Source organism: Alosa sapidissima, chromosome 14, assembly GCF_018492685.1.
Source record: "Alosa sapidissima isolate fAloSap1 chromosome 14, fAloSap1.pri, whole genome shotgun sequence".
Classification (NCBI taxonomy): domain Eukaryota; kingdom Metazoa; phylum Chordata; class Actinopteri; order Clupeiformes; family Clupeidae; genus Alosa; species Alosa sapidissima.
This window is the reverse complement of record NC_055970.1, coordinates 31,536,655-31,559,417: the sequence shown is the minus strand read 5'-3', so window position 1 is coordinate 31,559,417 and position 22,763 is coordinate 31,536,655. Positions and strand designations below refer to the sequence as shown.

The following is a 22,763-nucleotide window of genomic DNA, read 5'->3' as shown; positions in this document are numbered from 1 at the left end:
ATTGAGACATGATACAGAAAATACCACCCTCTTATCTGGGCCTGAGCTTGTTTAAAATGGACTGAGGTAACGTGGGAAAAGGTCCTGTGGTTAGACCAATCAAAGTTTGCCATTCTTTTTTGGAAATCATGGACTCATTTGGGCTAAAGAGGAGAGGGCCTATCCAAGTATCCAACCTATCCAACTTGTTTTACTGCTCAGTTCCGAACCCAACATGTATGACGGTGTGGAGGAGCATTAGTGCCTACAGCATGGGCATCTTGCACATTTGGCAAAGCACAATCAATTCTGAATGATGTATACAGGTTTTGAGCAACATATACTGCCATCCAGGCAATGTCTTTTCCAGGGACGACCTTGAATATTTCAGGAAAATAATGCCAAAATGAATTCTGCACATATTTAAATAGTATTTCTCTATAGAGGAAGAGTCCAGGTGCTAAGACGGCATGAAAAACATGACTAAGAATACCCCATACTGTTGAGCAACTGAAATCCTATATTGGGGATTAATGGGACAAAATTTTATTCTCAGAACTGTAGCCAATGGTCTCCACGGTTCCTAAACATTTACAGAATTTTGTTAAATGAAGAGGTGAAGCAGCACAGTGGTAAACATGCTCCCGTCCCAACTTTTTTTGAAACATGTTGCTGGCATTAAATTCAAAATTAACATATATTTCCATGAAATAGTCTAAATTTTCATTTTCAACATTTGATATGTTGTCTATGTCCTTTTTGCTGCTAAATATGGGTTTACGAGACTTGTATATTATCACATTCTGTTTATTTTTGCATTTTACACAACGTCCCAACTTTTTCTGTTTTGGGGTTGTAATACACATATGGGGTATGGTGCATAGAAAACAATGAAGAGCACCACAATGAAGAGCACCACAGTGCAGGCATGTGTGTGTAAGTAAGACTTTTAAATTAGGAAAGGAAGAGGAAGGTATATTTTTGCTCTTACGCATGCACACCTCTACAGGTGTGGGCACTGGAATGAACTGCTCAGCTACCACCCACTGCCTCTGTATTGTCACACCACGGCCAGATGGGGGCGCAGGGGGTCGCAACATGTGACAGCCTATCCCAGTCCAGCAACAATTCAGTTTAACAGCATCCAACCCCTCCACCTGGTCAGGGAACTGCTGGGGGTGTCAAACCTGCACAGTCCAACCTGACAGTACATTACTGAAATTACACAATTTAATCAATGATTGCATGCCTGATCGCAGCGCACAGCAGGCAACATTCTGCATGCAGTCCATAGCATAACACCATACAATGTTACAATTATAATACGCATTTCACACTTGCTTTAACTGCTTCCATTCTATCTAACACAGTGGGTTGTCCAAGTAGCAGCATCTATCAGTTCCAAGCAGTGCCTAGAGAGGTAACATCTTGCCTATTTGAGATGCGGAGCGTCCTCCATTCGCCTCAGGAACCGCAGGAGATGTGTAGACGATGGAAACTGCATCAGTGCGTTCTTTCATAAGGAGGAACCGCATGTAGGCTACTTTGATAAGCTTACAAGGCAATTGTCTTTTTGACCCCCTTTTGTTGGTTCGTTTCATTCACCTTAGAGAGCCGCTCTGCGGATACAGACGTGAACAGTTCTATAGCGTCCAAGTCACCAGCTGGATGACAGAGCACTGCCACTGAGAGGAGTTGATGATGGTCTTCGGATACAGCTCGTAAACGGAATCGATGGGCAGTTGGAGCATTTTAGAGCCATGGAACCGTTACCATGATAACACTGCAGTTTGGGATCCGCGGCAAATTTCCAAGGTTTTAGGGAAAGCAAAAACAGTATTGACTGAAAATTGCTGAAAAATAATTAGACCGTGTATATACGATATATCGGAGTCGTTTCAAACTTCAGGGCCAAGAGACATATCTCTTCAGAGGTAGCTATTTTTCACTTGACTCATTAATCAACCACAGACGGCTTGGATTTAGGCACTGCTGCTTACGAGCTGTGGAACATAGATGATGCACGTTTTATCACAAAAGGCTCGCATTTAGGGCGAAATAGCCTGCGCTCTCTAATATAGGCTACATTACATGCTGAACACACGCCCGTGGATTCCAGTTGTTCGGGATAACTAAACTGGATTTTCCCCCATCGGAATACCAGTTGAGAAGAGGCAATGCTGGGAGCCCCGTGATTTTTTTTTCTGTCCATGGGGAAAAAAGAATTCGACGGTGCCGATTGAACTTGGGCGAAAATGCTGCTCTGACTTGCTTGGGATTTTTAAATTCTTGAATATTTTGAATATTTTTGTATTTCTGTTTTTATTCATAGACCTGTTCCATCACCCTAAACGCGGTAGCCTACCCCACAAAACACCTAATCGTAGGCTACATGGATTAGGGTACAACGTGTCGATTGTCGAAGCTCCTGTGGATTTTTTTATTTTATTTTTCAGCCCCTTACGTTTCAGCGTTTTATAAATGAGTGAGTATGGTGTATGCATTCCATGAATAATTGTATGCAACCTTTTGAAATGTTTAATTGGCTATGTCGCCTGCAGACAAGTGCTTTATAATTTGCAAAACAAATGAAGGTATCTATCTATCTATCTATCTATCTATCTATCTATCTATCTATGAGGTAGTGGTGGTGATTGGGGGGGGGGGGGGGGTCTTGGCAGTGGCAGTGCGACAGTGCGTCTGAGTGATGTTTTTTTTTTTACCCCCCTCGTGTTGCTTCATTTATCATTATTTTTTGCCATAGTACGGAATTAGATCATTAATATTCATGTCAGGTGCATAGACAATATGCAAGACATTTCATAGATAGCGACGTAACAAATATGCAACTTGTGAGTTCGTACGAGTTCTATGAAAGACATTCAGTTAAGAATCCATTAGTCTTGCACACCGTTATGTCGTTGGCTAATGTGTCCATTGGTTTCATGAAGATCACTATGACGGTCTCACAACGTGGGTGGCAACATGCAGTAGTCTGAGCAATTAAATGTTAACGCCATGAGTCTACTGAACCACATTTGTTTTTGCATAGGTGCTACTTTTTACTGCAGATTGCTTCCAGCAGGTCACAATCTGTGGGAATGTGCATCATTGTGGTTCTCCAAAGACATTATGTAATATTGGATGATTCATGGTGGTGGGCTGCTGTTTCAATAGGCATATAGAGTTTATGCTTTAACTGTTTTAAAGGAACCTGTCCTTTAGGTTCTAAAAGTATTGAGGTAATGTTATAGTGATATGTTGCAAGTCATTTGCCAGCATTGCAAGCAAAACAAAAGAAAGAATGATCTAAAAAAGGTTACACTTAACTTGGATAGTCCGCTCACAGACTATCTGCAGATGCTCAGATTATCAACAGCTATCTGTTGACTCTCAATTAACTACAAGTTATGGCTAAGGTTACGGTTAGGGGATGGATTTGGTTAAGGTGATGGCTAAGGTTATGTTTAGGGGATGGATTTGGTTAAGGTGATGTTCAGTAATTGTTCAACAACAATCTGACATACTGAACTTGTATGTTAACATACTATCCAACTATCCAAGTGTTACCAAAAAATAACAGTTTTGTGTTAATTATAGTGTAGTCACTGAGTTGTTGTGTTCGGTGTGTAGACTATGCTTAACTTCATATACTTATAGACATTCAAAATAAGAGTGTTTATGCTACATAAGTACATGTTTTGGTGTTCATGTAAAGATGACAGAATTCAGTCACAGAATAGCCTGTGTCATCCTGTGTGTAGCTCCCCCCTCACTGGTCTAATGTTGGCATCAGTAAACTGGCCTATACTGTACATTGACAATTTTAGTAAATCGGCTGCACAAGAAACGTCTTGCACACCATAATTATTGGCCACTTTGGATACTAATAAATATATCCTTAAAATAAACCTTCTTAAGTGAGATGCTTAGAGAACTTCAACAGGGAAGACTTTTGTTCTGAAGTTTTGAACTGATCAGAAATTCAGACCATTTTCCGTCATACCTTTTTATAGTCCCTGTGTCTGCTGCTTACTGACCACTAAATGATATTAGACATATTAACAGTGGTACTATTCACTGATAAAGTAGTAAGAATGTTGGATGATGGCAGGACTATCTATGTTACTGGCAGATTATCTACAGTATGTGAAACTCAACCAAACTAAACGGCAGAACATAACACTAAAAAAGGCCAAAGAAACTTGCTGTGGCAATAATATTGAGTAACATCATCTAGCTGTTAGTTTCCTGGAAATATTCATACAGTCCCGTGTGGAAGACCACACAATCCAAGAGGTGGATGTCTAAACCATCTGTTTTGTTTGTGCAACCTGTCAGCAGCCATATCATCTAAATAAGGATTTCTTTATGTGGGGGGTATTAAAAGTACATTAAACTCTATCCGTAAATTCTTCTTACTCTTCTGACACAATACTTATTACTTTTGTAGACCATTGGTCATAACCCCTCAAGATCACCCCCAACCACAGTTTTCATACCACCCTCACTTAATTAGGCTCAGGTGTTTAAAAAAAAAAAAAATAGCGCAGCAGTATAAAACTGGCAGCATAGAAGCACTGTGTGTGTGTGGTTGCGGGGGGGGGGGGGGGGGTATGTAAATGTGTCTGTGAGTGTGTGTGTGTGTGTGTGTGTGTGTGTGTGTGTGTGTGTATGTGTACAGTGTGTGCATGTGTCTGTGTCTGTGAGGGTGTGTGTGTCTGTGTCTGTGAGTGACGGTGTGTGTGTGCAGGGTAGAGGACATCTACATGTATTTCATTTTCTTTATTTCATGTATTTATGATGTAAATCATATGATGAATATTTGTATCCGTTGTGAGGTTAAAAAGATTCATGACTCAAGGAGAATTATGTATTTTTCACAGTTAAAGTGGATTATGAATAAAATCTCTTGTGATGCAATCCCCTCAAAGCCATGTAAGTCAGGCTGGCACATATACTTTTCTTAACAAATAAATCAGTTAAAGGTCATTCTCAGTTATATTGATGAGTCAGATTGCTGTGTGGTTACAGGGGCATGGAGCACAGGCTTTTGGTTATGCTGTGCTCTAAATTTGTATTGCTTGAAAAGAGACCCGTGAATATATTTAACTGACCTGGGTGAGTTTGAAGTGCAAAAGTACAGGAATAAAACATTGGACTGGTGAAGTTGACTGTTAATTTGTTAAATGGGTCACCAGGGGCAATAGGCCAGAAACGGTTCTATCCCCTGTGGGCAGGACGTGTATGCCATGGAAAACAGCCCACTCAGCCAATACTGCCTCCATTAGCCACGTTAATTCCTGCCATTTAAGCACAAGTGGACTAGTTTACATGGAGGTGACATTACTTTGCTCTACCTGCTACTGTACGCTGGGAAGTAAGCCTGCACTTACTGTGAATTCAGCTGTGAGTGTTTTTATTTGTCCTCCTGGGGGAAGGCATCAATACTTACAGCAAGCAAAGGAATAAGATTACACATACATTGACAGGGAGGCTGCCAGTAGGAGCAAGTAGTGGTTTTAAATACAGACATTTCCATCTAACTAAGCATGGAATTGATTGTAGTTATGCTTCCGTTCAGTCTGCCTACCAACAAACTACATTCCTGACTCTGATTACCGCATGTGGCTTTTAGCCATTTTTTCTCTGATTCTGGTCCTTTATTAATCTTGTGGTTTCTGAATCCACATAGACCTTGAGAATTTAAACCAAGAGGAGGAACTGAAAGGAATGTTAAGCAGCTGTGACCATCACTGTGGAACAACCATGTACCGTAGGTATGTGAAGTCACAATGCTGATGAATGTCCCAATCAGCTAGTGCTGTAAAAAATCTTCATGGGAGTAACATCATATCTGTTTCTCACTTGGCCATCTCTGATGTTAATACATAAGACACAGATGTTATTCCAACCAAAACAAACCTCAATGTGTCATTCATTTTTAATGAAAATGTCACCTAGTATAAACAGAAACAAAAACGCAGACAAAGACAGTCTCAGGATGGCATACACAGGTCACATTTCTCCAACATGCACCAACAACAAAACCGTGACAGTGATTCAGGGGAGAGACACTCTGGGCTGTTGAGATGAAACATGATTGATTGTTAGCTATTAAAACCATTTTCTATTGTATTTGTTAAATGAAACAGAATTTTATTTTGCTTTCTGTCTCCAGTCACGTGAATTAAAATATGACACATAGTGTGAATGCACAATACTGTAATTCTTAACAAAATCATGTCACCTTTGTCTTTGATGCAATCAAAAACTTGAACTAAAGCATATTCAGTCCTGTTATGAGTGTATATGCTTTAAATAGACACCCTGACTTAGGCATATGTTTTTTAACAAGTTATCATATCACTGTAAAAACTGAAATGATAGAGCTTCAAAGTTGATGAACATAAATGATTTAGATAGAACAATGTTATATCAACTAGAGTATCAACTAAGTTCCCACAGGGAAAATTGCAGTGTTGACATTTAAGGCTAAAATTGGCATTGGATAAGGATCATGGGACCACATGATGTGCATGAAATGAGGAATTACACTGTCTTCAAAAATTTGAATGCAAGGAAATCAGATTTTGGGCTATTTCTATCAGAAGTAACATGTCATGTCTCACTTGATAACCAGTCAATCATGATTAAGCTGTAATGAATAGGCTGAAGGATGGGAGAAAACACTGCTTCTCTACATCACAAAGTTAAACATATTGATGTGACATCATTAGAATGGTGTCAATTAAAAGCCAAGGACATTTACCCGTCTAATGGCATGATTGATTTTGCTCTATAGTATGTAATCACAACAAAACTGTAATGAAAATAACAAATAATGTGAATTACCGAGTCTTTTGTTAAAGCAGGACTAGTCATTCAAGCTAGCTAATGAGCACCATCACTCTTGTCTATGTTGCAAATCTTTTGTGGCAATATGTTTAATAACGTTGAGCTGTGAGCTGTACTTGCATTGTTATAGACCTGGATCACAAAATAACATATAGCTTGAGTGGTTGTTGGGAATGACAGGTTTTTTTTAACTGCCCACATGATCGTATGTCATGAAAATGAATTCATGAATCTCTAATTACCTTTCAAAACACACACTACCTCAGAAGTGTGATCTATGATAGAGCTGAGCAACAGTAATAGAGCTGTTTCGTACACCGATGTAGTAACCTAGTAGGCTCCTTCTTCCCTTAGTCCAAACGATTGTTCATTTGCAATAATAATTTGACCATTAGTTTGTTTGACATGTCTGTCTTATTTCAAGTTTGGGAGTGATGCTAGAATTGTTGAAATGAGAGTGGCGTTGTCTCAATAAATGGTGAACAGACATTCAAAGAGGCATAAATCATTTCAGTCAAGCAAAATCATTAGCCTTTTTTGTCATTGTCATTTTCAAATGTGTTTGCCATTTTAGGAAATGGAAACCAACAGATAGATTTGAATGTTGGGAAATGGAACATTGCCCAAGAGAGAGCAGATGAACTGAAAGCATAAATGTGCTACAGCAGTTTAGTCCTGCAGCAGATGTCTGACGCCATGCTCTGACAATCTGGAATACCCTGTCTGAGGGGCATCTGGCAGACTGGAGGGCTGCCAGGATGCTTCAAACAGGGGTGAGAAGACACACACCTAGGTGTAGATTTAATGGATCAAGTCTGACAAACAAAGCTAAATAAAACATTGTCCTCGGAAATAATCATATCATAGCATTTGTGAGCAGGATTATTTTACAGCATTTGTGAGTGCTGTTACAATATGCGTCTGAGCATAAAGTATTAAACTACAGGACCCCAAACAGCCTTTGAGCTAAACATTTATTAAGTCCCCCCCCCCCCCCCCCCCCCACACACTTCACAGCATATCAAATTGATGATCCAAATGGAACATTGTGTACTATTAATGAGGGCGATAAAACACTGAGTGATTAGAGCAGAGATGTGGAGATGTGGAGATGAGGAGATGTGGAGATGAGGAGATGAGGAGATGTGGAGATGTGGAGATGTGGAGATGAGGAGATGTGGAGATGTGGAGATGTGGAGATGAGGAGATGTGGAGATGTGGAGATGTCCCAGTTGTAATTAATACAGCTTGGTCTCAATTTGGACTTGTGTCCAGACACAACAGAAGCAGACATGGCTAAATCAGAGAGTAATGTAGAAACCTTGACGAGAATTCTGCTTGGCTATTTTTCACCTCTGTCAGCTTTAACGGCGTTAAAGCATGCCTCAAGTAATCAATTATAAACCCACATAGCAAGCGTGCACCACAGAAAATGAGGCAGATTGTTCTATAAAACAATGTGCGAGAGCCAGCAGGGTGACATTAACCTGCTGTGCTCACACATCTAAAGTGTGCATGCAACCACATATTGACATTTGCCATTATTCTAGCAGAGCCCGCACCCAACCAATAACATCTATTTGCCCACGTGGACAGCCGTGGTCCGACCACATTTTCCAGCACCTTAATACAGTCTGATTTCATCACACAGTGGACTTGATACTCAACAGCTCCTGCCTGTTGGAGAGCATAAATTTCAGCTAACAGGATGGATGGGGGCATGCTGTGTCCTCCTCCGAGACACAATCCACTCAAAAGCTCAAGATGCACTGAATTTATGTGTGCTGGATTGCTCACTGCTGAGTGTTCCAATTGTCCTTGCCCCATGCAGTCAATACTAATTACTAGGGAGGACTGCATGGCTACAGTGAGATTATCATTTTAAGCAGGAAAACAAAACTGGCCCGGTTACCTGATTATAATTCCACCGGCTTTCCCCGAGTTTGGATTACTAAGCACCTCATCTGTGAACTCAAGTCCCAGGCCGTTTAAGACACATAATGTGTGCCTTCATATGAACTCGTAACAGTGTCAGGCAGGGTATGACGAGGCCTGGAGCCGTAACTCAGGGGCCCAGTGTGTGTGTGTGTGTGTGTGTGTGTGTGTGTGTGTAAACCGGTGGATGCACCTTCATGATGAATGGGTGGGCTGTGGCAGCAGCTCAGTCACCGCTCATTCCTGTAAGTGGAATCAGCATGTCCTAGAGGATTATCTCCCAACTGATGGGAGCATAAACAAACGAGGGCATTCCATACGTCTCTCAATTAATCAAGCCGGGGCCATCTCATCCCGCAGCCCAAAACCCAGCCTAGGTCAGTCCGTGGAGATTTATCGTGCACTGTCAGGAACTTGCACACAGCGCCCCTCCACTCGCCTCTCTGGCTCCTCTGCATGCAAATGGCTAATGCATGCGACAATGAACCCCAACGCTTGTCGTGCCAGCTTGACCTACAGAGATATTGAGCAGCGACTGCTGATATGGGATCTCCTCCCTTATTAATTGCAGGACATGGCGCTTTGCTGTGGGTCATGTTGTCTTCTCCACAGCCCTGCCATGTCAGTGGGCACCTCCAGCACCAAAGACTCTTTGAGAGGATTGCCTGTGTAATGCAATCTGTATTCAGGGGATGAGAGTCGTGTGAGCTGTTGCTCCAGCATTTGTGCATGGGGATCCAGTCATTTCTGATTCCCCTCTTTCCCTCTCTTCCATTCTGTGGCATGTTAGTTGTTTGGATGTAGATATTGTGTGCGTAGGCCCCCCATTTCTTTCGCCTTGTGTACTTTACTTGCTTAGGAGACCATTTCTTCTAAAATGGGACTGCAATATCTATGATCTGCAATCATTTGCCTGTTCAAATGAAGACTTGTTGAATCTGCCAACTGAGAGCACCATGCCAGCACAATCTAGATTTTACCTATAATAGCGACCTCTATTTCCAGCTGTGATTTTGTGTTTAATTACTATACATGGTGACTTAGCTGCTGAATAATGAATGTGCCTCCATGCTCTATGTGCTCCGACTATTAATGCAGTGTGCCAAAGCTGCTTCCCTTTTTTTCCTCACACCCCTCCCTCCTGCACTCTGTCTTCCTCCTTCTCATCCCTCTGTATCTTCCTCCCTCCCTCCCTCCCTCTCTCTCTCTCTCTCTCTCTCTCTATCTCTGTCACACATGCACACCCACATCATACAAATATTTCCCTTGTATGTATGATTTACGTACATGCTCCCTTTGCTTTACTTTCATCATCCTGTCCATCGCTGGTCTCTCTGCGGTTGGGCAGGAGCGGTTGGTTGGTCAGCCGATGAGCAATCCCTCAACATCGATTCAGTTCTTCTCATGCCACTTGATTGTGGCTCAGTTCCCTGTGTGCATTTCAAGGGTAAGAGCGAGCCATTCCCACTTAAGTCAGCCGAGCATTTAGTATTCAGGCAAGATAACATGATAAAGAGGTGCAACCTGAATATGTCCTTGGTTTTAACTGTTGAAAAAACAAGAGCAATGAGTGTGCAGCCCAGAGTCAGGTATAATGCTGCAGTAAAGTTTTATATAGGAAACTAAATGAGTGAGAAGTCAGTGGAGTAGACTCAGTGAGCTCGGCGGCGAGCAGTACTTTTCAAAAGGCTTTGCTCGCACGGGGCTGTTGTTCCATTAAGATTGAATGACCTAGTCTGACTCCTGTCAATCTAAACCGGCCAGTAGTGTGAAATCAAGGATCAGAAAAGCTCTGTTGACGAGTAAATGAGAAACGAACAAGAACACACACTGATGTTTACAAAGATTGTGTATCTGTAGTCATATCCTACATCATTCACTAGATGAGTCATACACCAACACAGATACGTTATTTCTCTAGCCAGAAGCTTGATAGCCACGCTATACGACTCGACTAGAATGTTGTTTCTTTTTAAATATGGATGCTGGGATGCGTGTGTGTGTGTGTGTGTGTGTGTGTGTGTGTGTGTGTGTGTGTGTGTGTGTGTGTGTGTCTGTCTGTCTGTGTGTGTGCTTGTGTGTGTGTCATTAAAATGAAGGAGGGAGCCGATGCCAGAGCACTGCACTTCAATCTCCTTGCGGCTTTGAGATGTGCTGGGTCTCCTTTTTTAGGCATGTCAGCGTGTCACTTTCTGAGTACCAGTTTTGGCTGCTGTGGTGATATGAAGGATGAGCTCTGTGAATGATTTTTCTTTACACTGATGCAGTGAACTAAAATATATTTTTTAGGGCACTGCTCTTAAAGTGATTAGATGTGGTGTGGCTTGGTGTATATTTTAGGAATTTTAGGAAGTGTGTGTGTGTGTGTGTGTGTGTGTGTGTGTGTGTGTGTGTGTGTGTGTGTGTGTGTGTGAGTGTGTGTGTGCTTGTGTGTGTGTGTTGATTTAAGTAACATTGTTTACAGAGCTCCACAGTCCAATGCAGATCTCTCTAGGGAAGAAGCCCGCAAATGTACTTCTGTAGATCACTGCTGATGTTTCAGTCCCAGTGGGTAATTCTCAGGTGCAGAAATACGTTGGCCCTCACTGCAAATAATTATGAACCGAAGGGCGTTAAAGTAATTGCTTTGCCTTTATAAAATGTGTGGGCTGTATAGATATTTGCTTAAGGTATGCTTAAGATTTTAGAAGACTACCCGCCACTCCCTTTGAAAAACACTAAGAATACATTGCAACAGATTTTCCAGTAATTTATTAATCAGAGATGTAGATCAGTGATGTGTTATTCATTCAGTTGCCAGCAAGATCAAATGTAAGGGAAACCCATCCAGCATTTCTATGCTGGATTGAGAATGAACACATATTGCTGTTCTTTTTGACGAAAAGAACATACAAGAGTCACAATCCTCTGTGGTCAACAGTGTAAACATAGTAAAGGAGTTGATCAGATGGGCCTTTTGATGTAGTTCAATTCATTGTGCTGTGCTGCTCTCACAATGCACCACAATAAGTACTCAACACGAATAGGCCTGCAGCACCACCGAGCACATTTTGAAATTGGTCCGTTAAGATGGATTCAAATCACAGCCTCCTGTCCTGTTTTTGGGTCGCTGACGGGATCCCCCCCCATCCTTCTGGGCCTCCAACCTTCCACATACATGACTAGGCCATTAGCCACCACCTGAGCCTAATTACGTTTGAGGGGGGTGTGGGGGTGGTGGGGGGAAACATTCTGGCCATGGGGCCTTGTGGAATGGTGTACTGGAGACGCATCATTTAAAAAAACAGAAGTCCAACATTGTTTTGTTCACATATTTTGTCAGGCAAGTATGACCTACAGTAACTCAGCCTTGTATTACAGTAATTTGATGCAGTGTTCTCACCATAGCCAATCTATTATGGAACTGACTGCATTAAATGATTAGTGGCCTTAAGCGTATTTCATGTTTTGCTCTTACATTACTGTCATTGTGTATAAAATTACATTGTGTAAAGTAGAACACAGAGTACTATTATGAAAATGTCTAACTGTATTTGAACAGCCCACTTTTTAATATGTGCCCTAATGTTTGTGTCTAATGTTTAGACTTTTAGATGAATTTTAGACCGTCTTTCTCCTCACGTATCTTTGACACTGTGGCTGTGCTACTACACCACCAGTGATGTGGTAGTGACAAAAGAAATGACAGGAAACAAAATTTATAGATGTCAAGAAATGTCTATAGAGGAAGTTTCTACTATTACTCTACCTTCTACGTTAGGCAGGATTATGGTGCAGCAGTGCAAATTTCGTTTTGACAAATGAAATGTTTGAGGTGAAGACATGAAAAGCACAGGTGATCACCTGATCGCCCTCCTCTGTAGCTCCATAAAATGAACATATGTTTGGCCCTTGCACACTGCGGCAAGCTTTGAAACCTATGCATTTCCCTGTGACAGGTAGTGTGGAAGCGTGCCACAGTAAGCCCCACCATCCTAATGATGTGCCTTCAAACGCCCATTGCTGCTCAATGTGTTCTGCAAGGACTTAAACCTTATGAAAGACAGAGTGTTTCTTACACAGTACTTTTATGGAGCATTTAATCATAGCCCGCCCCCCTGTGGTGCGAGTGCAGACGCTAACACGGATACCACGCACTGGGTTCAAGTACTGAGAACTCTCGGCAGCCTCGGCGTATATATTTTTATGTCACAGTCGCAGGATTGGCTGGCCTGTAATTAATGTGGGTGTCTGTCTCTATGCTCAGCGGCCGCCTCGGGAGTGCCGCCACAGAGCGTGACTGTGACAGGGATGCACACATTCATGCCATCTCTGACTCATGGATTTTCACAGAGATGTGCTGGCGCTGATGTCACAGGAAAACAAAACAAAATAAAATAAATAAATAAATTGATAAATAATGGGCCTAAGATAGCTAGGGTTTGCCTGGGAGGGAGAGACTTCCAGGACTAGGCTTAATCCATGTACGGGAAACTGGCTGAAAAAGTGTGAATAACATTCAGAAATTGTTGAATTTTCCCATGGGAATTCAGTTGCCCTCAAAATTAAAAATCAGTTTAAAAGCTGCTTGCTGTAGGTCCCTGAAATGACTACTGTATATGGGTTTATGTGCATTTGCACATTGCATAAAATGCAAAACCCAAACTGGTTGGCCTGAATTAATGGACAATATTTATGCTGCTTTTCTCAGAGGAAATTCTGAGAGAGGGGTATGCTCGGTCTTCCACCACAGCAAGGGTGGATTGCACTGACTTAAACTCTGAAAAGGATTTAACGCATCAAATGTATTGGTTCCCTCTGCAAGTAAGCAACGGTAAAAGAAAAAAAGAGGAAAATAAGCTCTTTAAGAGTTTACTTGAGGATGAATCATACTTCTTTTAGAGCTTGTAGGTTTGGTCTAGCAGACCAGGTCGTAGAGGAAATGCTGAAGTAGTGAAGTACAATGTTTACCACCAAAAATGAGCCGCTCATGTGAAAGCCCAGCTCTGAGTCCCTGGCTGTCTATCAGAGAGCAGCATGGCTGTACACTTATCTCTTCATTATTAGCGATTCACAAAGAATGAATAGAAATGGGGAGCGTGGAGGGCCAAAAATAGGTGGAAAACACCTTTCATTACTATGCTTTCACATCATTTGCTTCAGCTCCAGCTCACCCTCAGCACTGCAGTAATGTGCAATAAGAACATGTGAACACACATTTAACAGACAGGTTTATTGCAGGTTTGCAGGTTTAATGTGCATGACCTTCCTCTTAAAACAGTTTTCATCTCCATTCTCAGCTTTTATTTGTTGTAATATTCTCAGCATTTGTTTGTTATGGCTGTGGAAATGGAGAGGCAGAAAGTGGGTAATCATTTTATGAGGCACGCTCTGGCACTACGCTGACCTTATACACAGAGCCTGTGACTAAGTCCAGAGGTCTGAGCTGTTTTTGTTAAATGTAATCCTCAGTGGCTCTGTTCTGTTTGAGGTTAGAACACTCAGCTTTCAAACACATTCTACAGTCAGAGGCTGTCATTTCTGTTTCGGATTCATTGGTTCTTGTAATCCAAATGACTATGGCAGAGAGGATACTGTGTGTTTGATGACATTTGAAATACTTAAATGGCGCTCATTGTTGAGTAGAAATGTCCGATGGCATTATGATATGCAGGTATAATCAGGAATTAAATATATGACACATGAAACGTCAGCACAGCAGAAATGGTCCCATTATCATAAATCTGCTCCTGGTGTGCTTGTTTTTTGACCATGTGTCATATTCTGAGTGTCCGTGAGCATGCTGTGTGTGTGTCTGGTGTTTAAATGGTGCCACCGTATTTAGCAGCTCTGATAAGAGTGTTCAGATCCAGAGCTTTAGGCCCCCCTGCATTTCAATCCACCTGCAGAGTCTGAGACAGGTGCTGCTGGAAAGGGCTGCTGCAATTCCATCTGATTGTTTCATTATAGTAATGGGCGAAGCGTATGCTTGTGTGTTAAAACTGTTTTAACACCGGTATGAGAGTATCTATCCTAACATACAGGAAAATTAGTCGCCCATTTAATCTCCCTCCCTGACATCACTCATTTGCAATAGCCCTGCAATTTATATCTGCGATGCACCTCTACCTAATACATTAGCATTTATAGGTTCTGATTACATCTGCATTCCACAATGTTAGTGGGAACCACATTTGTCCCTGTATATTCTGAAAGATTATCTATAGACATTCTTGCGGTTGTGGCGTGCTTTCGTTCTTTCAATGTCAGCATGACCTGATAGTGTGTTTCTTGTACATCAGACCTGTATGGTTATTTTTTGTAAATCCACTATATTTTAAAGCGTATGGAAGCCTTCGTGCACCTGCCATCTGAGTCCATGCACCTGCACACAGGGTGCTCTGGTTTCAGCTTTTGTTTTATGTTGAGCAACTTGTCATTTTCAACTGGGTCAACTGCATCTGTTAGATATCAGTCTCTGTCCCATTATCTAGTCCCCACTCTTTTATTGCAACACCAATATTTTATTGTGAACTGTCACTACCTCAGTAGATGTAATCACAGTATGAAAGGTCTGGTCCACCATTTTAACAGTGATAACTTATAATAGCATTTTTACATTCATGACAGTAAAAAAATAGACATGCTGATTTAGATAAATGCTTAAAGTTGTGAAGGAGTCGAATATTTTGACCCGAACGGATGCAAACTATCATCCATCGAGTAGTAAGATTAAATTACCATGAAGTCACAGTGCTGCTATTTTTACCACAGTGTTGTCTTCTTCAGATTTACTGGCTGCAGTCTTATCTGATTTTGTGGAATATCCATCTGAGCGGAATATCTGCGGTGGCCAAAGGCTCTCATTTAATCTGCTGTTAATGGGTTTAAAAACAACACCTGTGAGACCACACACTTCCTCTCTGGGGGAACATTCCGTGGAATTGCACACAAAGCGCCAGCCTTTATGGCCTGATGTTAACTGCGAGGCATGACGTGTAAATATCCATCACTTAAGGGGAGCAGTCTTCTGTCTTTTTTGGTGTGCAGTACATCTTCTCTATTGTTGGACGGCTATACTAAACAGCATGCATTTGATGGCAGTGTTTCATGATGTGGAATGTCAAGTGCAGGCTCTCTCCCAGCATGCTACCTAATCATAATTCATGTGTAGCTAAAAGAGAACTGTGTGCTGTGAGAAACATCCAGATATCAAACCACATTCTACTCAGAACAAAAGGATCTATATTGTAGCATGCGCCTCTGACTCCAAAGCCTGCTCCGACTGAGTTAAAAGACCTTGGTGGATGCAATGCAGATCAATGCTTTTTCAGGAGAAGTACATTCCCCTGATTTGCAATCTGATTTCAGTGGTAGGGCAAGTAAAAGTAATATTATTAGTAGCATATGTAATGTTGTTATGTGACTGGCACATTTATTTTTTATGTGCATTCCATATTAACCCTGATTTTATTTTTGTTTTTTAGACCGTCTAATTCCAGAGATTTGGAGAGCGAGGAACAGCAGCTGATAAATTATGAATGTTGAACAAGATGACCTCTTACCATTGGAACCAGATGATGAGAGGTCCTAGATGGAAAGGAGCCGTGTCTGACCCACTCTTCGTGCTGCTGCTGTTTTTGCAGCTGTTGGTGGTGGCTGGGTTGGTCAGAGCCCAGACGTGTCCGTCGGTGTGCTCCTGCAGCAACCAGTTCAGCAAGGTCATCTGCACGCGCCGAGGACTGCGCGACGTGCCCGATGGCGTATCCACAAACACGCGTTACCTGAACCTCCAGGACAATCTCATCCAGGTCATCAAGGTGGACAGTTTCAAGCACTTGCGCCACCTCGAGGTCCTGCAGCTCAGCAAGAACCACATCCGGAGCATCGAGATCGGGGCGTTCAATGGACTCGCCAGTCTCAACACGCTGGAGCTTTTCGACAATCGCCTTACTACCATTCCCAATGCAGCCTTCGAGTACCTGTCCAAGCTGAAGGAGCTGTGGCTGAGGAACAACCCCATTGAGAGCATCCATGCCTACGCCTTCAACCGCCTCCCGTCCCTGCAGCGGCTCGACCTGGGCGAGCTCAAGCGGCTCTCCTACGTCTCCCAGGCGGCGTTCAAAGGCTTGAGCAATCTGCGCTATCTCAACCTGGGCATGTGTAACCTCAAGGAGATCCCCAACACCGTGCCCCTAGAGAGGCTGGAGGAGCTGGAGCTCTCGGGCAACCAGCTCTCGGTGCTGCAGCCCGGCTCCTTCCGGGGGCTCGCCAACCTCAAGCGGCTGTGGATGATGCACGCGCAAATCCAGACCATCGAGAGGAACTCCTTCGACGACCTGCAGTCGCTGATCGAGCTCAACCTGGCCCACAATAACCTCACCCTCCTCCCACACGAGCTCTTCAATCCCCTGCAGCGCTTAGAGAGGGTGCACTTACACCACAATCCTTGGAATTGCAACTGCGACATACTATGGCTTAGCTGGTGGCTGAAGGAGGTGGCTCCAGCTAATGTTAGCTGCTGCGCCCGCTGCTACTCACCGGTCAACTACAGGGGACGATACATCGGAGACCTTGACCAGAGCTATTTTCAGTGTCATGCTCCTATCATAGCAGAGCCACCCACAGACCTTAACGTTACAGAGGGGATGTCTGCAGAACTCAGATGTGGAACAAACACATGGACCTCAATCACCTGGCAGACGCCAAATGGCTCCATGATAAATATTGGTGCTGTCCTCTCGAGAATCTCCATTCTCAATGACGGGACACTGGTCTTTTCCAATGTTTCAATGGGGGACATAGGGAGGTATACGTGCATAGTTGTCAACATGGCAGGCAACACGTCTGTGTCAGCTTTTCTAAACGTGACGTCTATAGAGAACAGTGGCGTCACCTACTTCACCACGGTCACTGTCGAAACTATCGAGTCAATTGAAGAGGGCAGGACCCCCGTCCAGCCGGCCAACAGCTGGGCGTCGTCCTCCACAACCAGGGGGACTCCAGTCGCCACGGAGAGAGCCTACACGATCCCTGTGACGGACATCGACGCGGAGAGTGTCGATGGTCTGGACGAGGTCATGAAGACTACCAAGATCATTATTGGCTGCTTTGTAGCGATCACACTCATGGCTGCTGTCATGCTCATTATCTTCTATAAGATGCGAAAGCAGCATCACCTGCAGGATCCCGACGGCCCCACTCAGACCATAGAGATCATAAACGTGGACGAGGAGCTAACAGGGATTCCCTCCCTAGAGAACCATCTGACTCTGCCCCACCTGGGGCATGACCACTACAATCATTACAATTCCTATAAGACTCCTTATAACCACGGCCCCACAATCAGTTCCTTGCATACTTCAGCGCATGAACCTTTACTAATCCAAGCCAGCTCAAAAGACAATGTTCAAGAGACGCAAATCTAGTCTGTCTGAGTTGGAAATAATGGGTTGGCATTGGACTATGTGTGTTTGGAAGAGGTAGTGGAATCGAATGAAAAAAAGAATTTAGTGTCTCACTAAATTTGTAGAAAATTGGTGGTTTCATTTAGATGTCAAGGTGTGGTCCGTCTTTAATGGATTACATGAATGTCATTTCAGAGGTGAGATTAGGATCATAAAATGTAGGAATAATTCAACCAATGGACAGAATCCTTCAGTGTAAAACAACAGGTGGACTTGTCGAGGGAGAGAGACAACATTTATCAATGTCATTGAGAAGATGTATGTACTCTTTAAACAAGTGTCTTTACAAAACAAAAGTTATTTATTTAAAATATATGTAGTGGCTGAGTCAAGGAAGAAAAAGAACATTTTTCAATCAGCACTTATCGTTTTCTTTTATGTTTCTTTGGGGAAAAAATGGTTTACCTAATATGTGTGCACATTAGTGTTCAGCAATGTAACTTTTTGGAAATCCAAAATCATTACATCTGAAAACACACACGCTTTTCAAGATTGTTGAAACACTGACGCTGCTATTTTCATATAGAAAAAAATGCTGCATCTCTGAAAAAAATGCTACAAATTCGATAACTTAAGTCAACAATATAACCAGGCTATCACAATCCCTTATTCCCTACAAATATTTATTTTCAGTAAAGAGCTATAATTGAAGTTTTATACAGTACCTGTAGTCTTATGATAGATGAGTCATGTCCATCTGATGGCTGAATGTAAAGACTAGCTCTTATCTTCTGGCCTCCTATACCATGACTGTGGGTTGTATAAGGAGAAGACATAACTACCTACTGAATCACTTTAAATACCAGCTGCTGTACATGCCATATGGAGAAAGTGAATGCCAACATTAAACATGTGCATTTATGTGATAAAAACATATTCAGAACTTACATATCAACGTTTCACTCTCAATCTGTTTTTGTTGCAAGCATTCAATTACATTCACAGTTTTCATAGTTCATGCCCTCCTGATATTCCAGTTATGTACCCTTGGATGTTTTTTCTTACCGTAAAAGCCCAGAATGGGATAAAAGCCAGGCTCTAAAATTGAAATGCATCACTCTCTATCAAAGCTACTGTAAGAAAATAAGTGGATGTGGGATGGTCAAGAATTCAAATTAGCTGCACATTGTCTGTCTATACCAGAGCAAAACCAACCCAGGCATCTAAAGAAACAGGACATATAAAACACGTATATATAGTCAGCCCGCTGTCTACTTCTCATGTCAGATATGTGGAGATAGTGTGATGAAGGTCCAATGCTAGATTGTCTTAAATAGCAATGCAATGACTTTTTGCAGTCAAAGCTTTTCCAATTTAATTTTGAAAAGTGAGAACTCTATTCTGTGCAGGAAGGGTGGCAGACCATTATTTAAAAAAAAAAAATATATATATCTGTCAGTCTAGATGTAGCCACAGCTGACAGTCACTACAATTTGGCCCTTTGCCCCATTGGAGGACTTCAAGTTAAACACCCTCAATAATTCATATTTAACACTTTGGCCCAGGGGGCCGTGTCGATGCTGCTCTGTGAAAATGACTTACCTTTGGTTGGGGAGATCCACATAAGACTTTTGAAAGGCTTTGATCCTTTTGTTTTGTATACAATTATTACACAATGCACATCGTTGGCTTGAAAAAGATCAAGGAGGCTACTGTGTACGTATGAAGCAATAATGTAAAAAGTGTTATTTCATGAGGGAAAAACTAAAATCAGTTAATTTTTGTTATAAATTATTTATATGTATTATTTATTTTAAACATATGTAAATGGTACCCCACAGAATAAAAAAAATGGTGTTGAGAGCGCTCTATAATAGAGGTTGATAAGTAGCCTACCTGTTTCTTTCTTTGAGGATAGAGGTGAATAATGTAGGACTCCTTTAAGTTCTCCAAATCAAATGCAGTTGATGAGGTCAAGGGGGACCCATTTATACACCAAACTGTCAGAGGTCCCTTTCAAGCCAGAGTGAAATAACTTCTGACATAAAAAATAAAATGTTAGGGTAACCATGGAAACTAAACCATCATGGCTGGCAGACCTGTTCTAAAACATTTCACTGAAAGGCTATTGAAGAATATTGAACAAATAAACTAATCTTTCAAGAAGAGCATTTGGCCATGGTACTTAGTTAATTAGATTTATTTAGATTTAATCTTATATCATTATTCTTTTTAACCTGGGTTAAGTCTTCATGTTGTGTTTCTAACCACTTCTCCACTGTCCTACATCCCCTTGTCTTATGTTAACCCCAGCCTAAAGTGTTAACCTGCTCTGTTATGTATTTGTCCTCCTGAACATCCAACTGAAGATATCTAAATAGTTTTTATAATTCCCTTGTTACCAAACATGATAATTACAAACAAAAATACAAACTTCATAACATCATTACCAGTACCAATAAAAGTGTATTTCTCTCACACTTGGCCAAGAGGTCTGTAGCTCAAATGTAAACCATTGTTTCCCTTTTTCTCTTTTTGTTTTTATTTTGTTTGTAAAATAGGGTATGGGAAGAAAAAAAAAGAAAAAAATTAATTGTTTCCTTTGGTAGTGTACAATACTGTAGGGTTGGGTGGGTGTGGTTGTTTCCATTTCTTTGACTTAAAATACTTTGAATGATTTGAGTACTGGAATCCTTGTTGTGTGTGTCGTTCTGAAGTACATGCTCCAGTAACACCTCAGCCCGTCCTGTTCAACCTTATAACTCACGGCTGTCAATCCAAAAAACACTGGACTGCAAAATTTATAGGATGAATTGAAAGTGGGGCGATTCAAGGCTGACTGGCTAAACTGGCTTTTTAAGACAATGTACTTAACTTGACAGCTCATAAAATAACATTGCTATATCCATGTGCTTTACTGTCACCCTATGAATAATTGAGTCACCAGATTGTTAAAAAGCTCAGACCGTGTCTTCTCAAGGCGAGAGCTATCGGAGGAACAATGTACATTCCATTAGGCTGCACATGTATGTCTGTTTTCATGTGGTAATTACTTCAGCGTCGACTGCTGGTTCTGCTGCAACTGGTAGCATGGCCCTGAATGCCTTCACAGTTGCAGCGGTAACATGGCTGTAACACTGGTGTAGTTATTTGCGATCACATGCGTGTATACATGCTACCTAATGACGAGTGCAATTCATCATTGCATCCTCTTTTCTCATTTCTTCTTTTTTTCTGAAGGACAAGAGATTTCTTTAGTGGTGGACTTTCATGGAGTCCTTTTCACACCAAATCTTTTTCCAAGTCAGTTTTGCTGTCTCATGTGTAGACCATTGAATAACAATAAGGTCACTGCTGTGAAGTCGTTTCCTTACATTTCCAAAAAAAGTCATTTATTAATTCAAGAGATTGTACTGAACTTCATACCCAAATAAAAAAAATAAAATGTGTCTTTTTACAATCTGTTTGTTTAATCATTTAGTTTATTAAGATACAGTGGTGACCAACATGTTGTGGTGCAGACAGAGTGGCCAGCCATCAACGGATAATTTCAATCACCATTTCTCTCTCTTTCTCTCTCTCTCTTTCTCTTTCTCTCTCTCTCTCTCTCACACACACATGCACATTCCTCAGTAAGATTCCCAGGCGAAGTGTTAAAATCACTTACACTGAGGAACACAGTGGTGTGCCAAGTGAAGGCTGCCCGCAAGAAACTCATATGGGATGTGTGAAGGGAGTGTTTAGGACGTACACAGGGAAATATCAGTGGCACAATTGCAGGCCTGTTTAAATGAGCATCGCCATAGTGGCTGTTTAATGGCCTCTTCTCATATGAAAATATTGGGTTGGGGATCTGAAGTCAGTTTATTGCATTTGAATGCTATTCGGCTTGTGTGGCTCTAAGCAGAACAGATAAACTGAAATAAAGTAGGTGACTTCGGATGGTAAAAAAATACTCTGCTCTTTTGTTTTTCCCTCTAGCAAATAGCAGTGTAATCCATCTCTGAACAATGTTCACATCGTATATTAATTTATATGTTTATTCATGATTACTTTCATTCCTTTATGTAACATCTAATATAGATGCCACTTCAGTGAAATAGAAGATGGTGACATAGGTCACCTTCAGACAAGGTGCCGCAACTCTTAGTAAATGATGGACTTGGTTCTCCGGTTGTCCCAGATGAGTTATAAGCAGTCTGACATCTAATTCACGAGAGTTAAGTCAAAATCTTGTTCACCTCAGACACTTGTTGGCTTAATTTATGTTGTCTTAGATTGTGCCAAGTCTCTGACAGAGGGGGGCTGCATCAGTTAATTAACTCTGCCTAGACAATGTTATTTTGCTGTGTAACTCAAAGGAAAGACCAATTCACCACTAAAATGCTTTTCATAACAAGTTTGATTATTTTTGTAGTCATGAAAACAAAATCACACATTCCCAGGGGGCGTATTTCCCTTTGATTTGACGGGTCATTATTCAATGCCCAGATCTGATCATGCTTTGTTATAATATATAGTGCTGGTCAAGATAACCTGGTCACGTCAAGTTTTACATTAAGGATTAACTTGGTTTTACTAATTTGGAGAGTAGATTTGCATCAG

The 22,763-nt window shown here is 41.6% G+C and overlaps 1 protein-coding gene across 2 annotated transcripts; it reads left to right on the top strand.

Moving 5' to 3' along the window:
• The first annotated feature begins 1,729 nt into the window (after window positions 1–1,729).
• lrrc4cb (leucine rich repeat containing 4C, genome duplicate b) lies at window positions 1,730–21,618 on the top strand. Of its 2 annotated transcripts, XM_042062498.1 has the most exons (3): window positions 1,730–2,464; window positions 5,675–5,759; window positions 16,239–21,618. In XM_042062498.1, exon 3 carries the CDS (start codon window positions 16,293–16,295, stop codon window positions 18,177–18,179), a length of 1,887 nt encoding a protein of 628 aa, XP_041918432.1. In that variant the 5' UTR covers window positions 1,730–2,464; window positions 5,675–5,759; window positions 16,239–16,292; the 3' UTR covers window positions 18,180–21,618. The 2 variants fall into 2 exon arrangements, with proteins under 2 accessions (XP_041918432.1, XP_041918431.1); XM_042062497.1 differs by lacking the exon at window positions 5,675–5,759.
• Window positions 21,619–22,763: the final 1,145 nt, after the last annotated feature.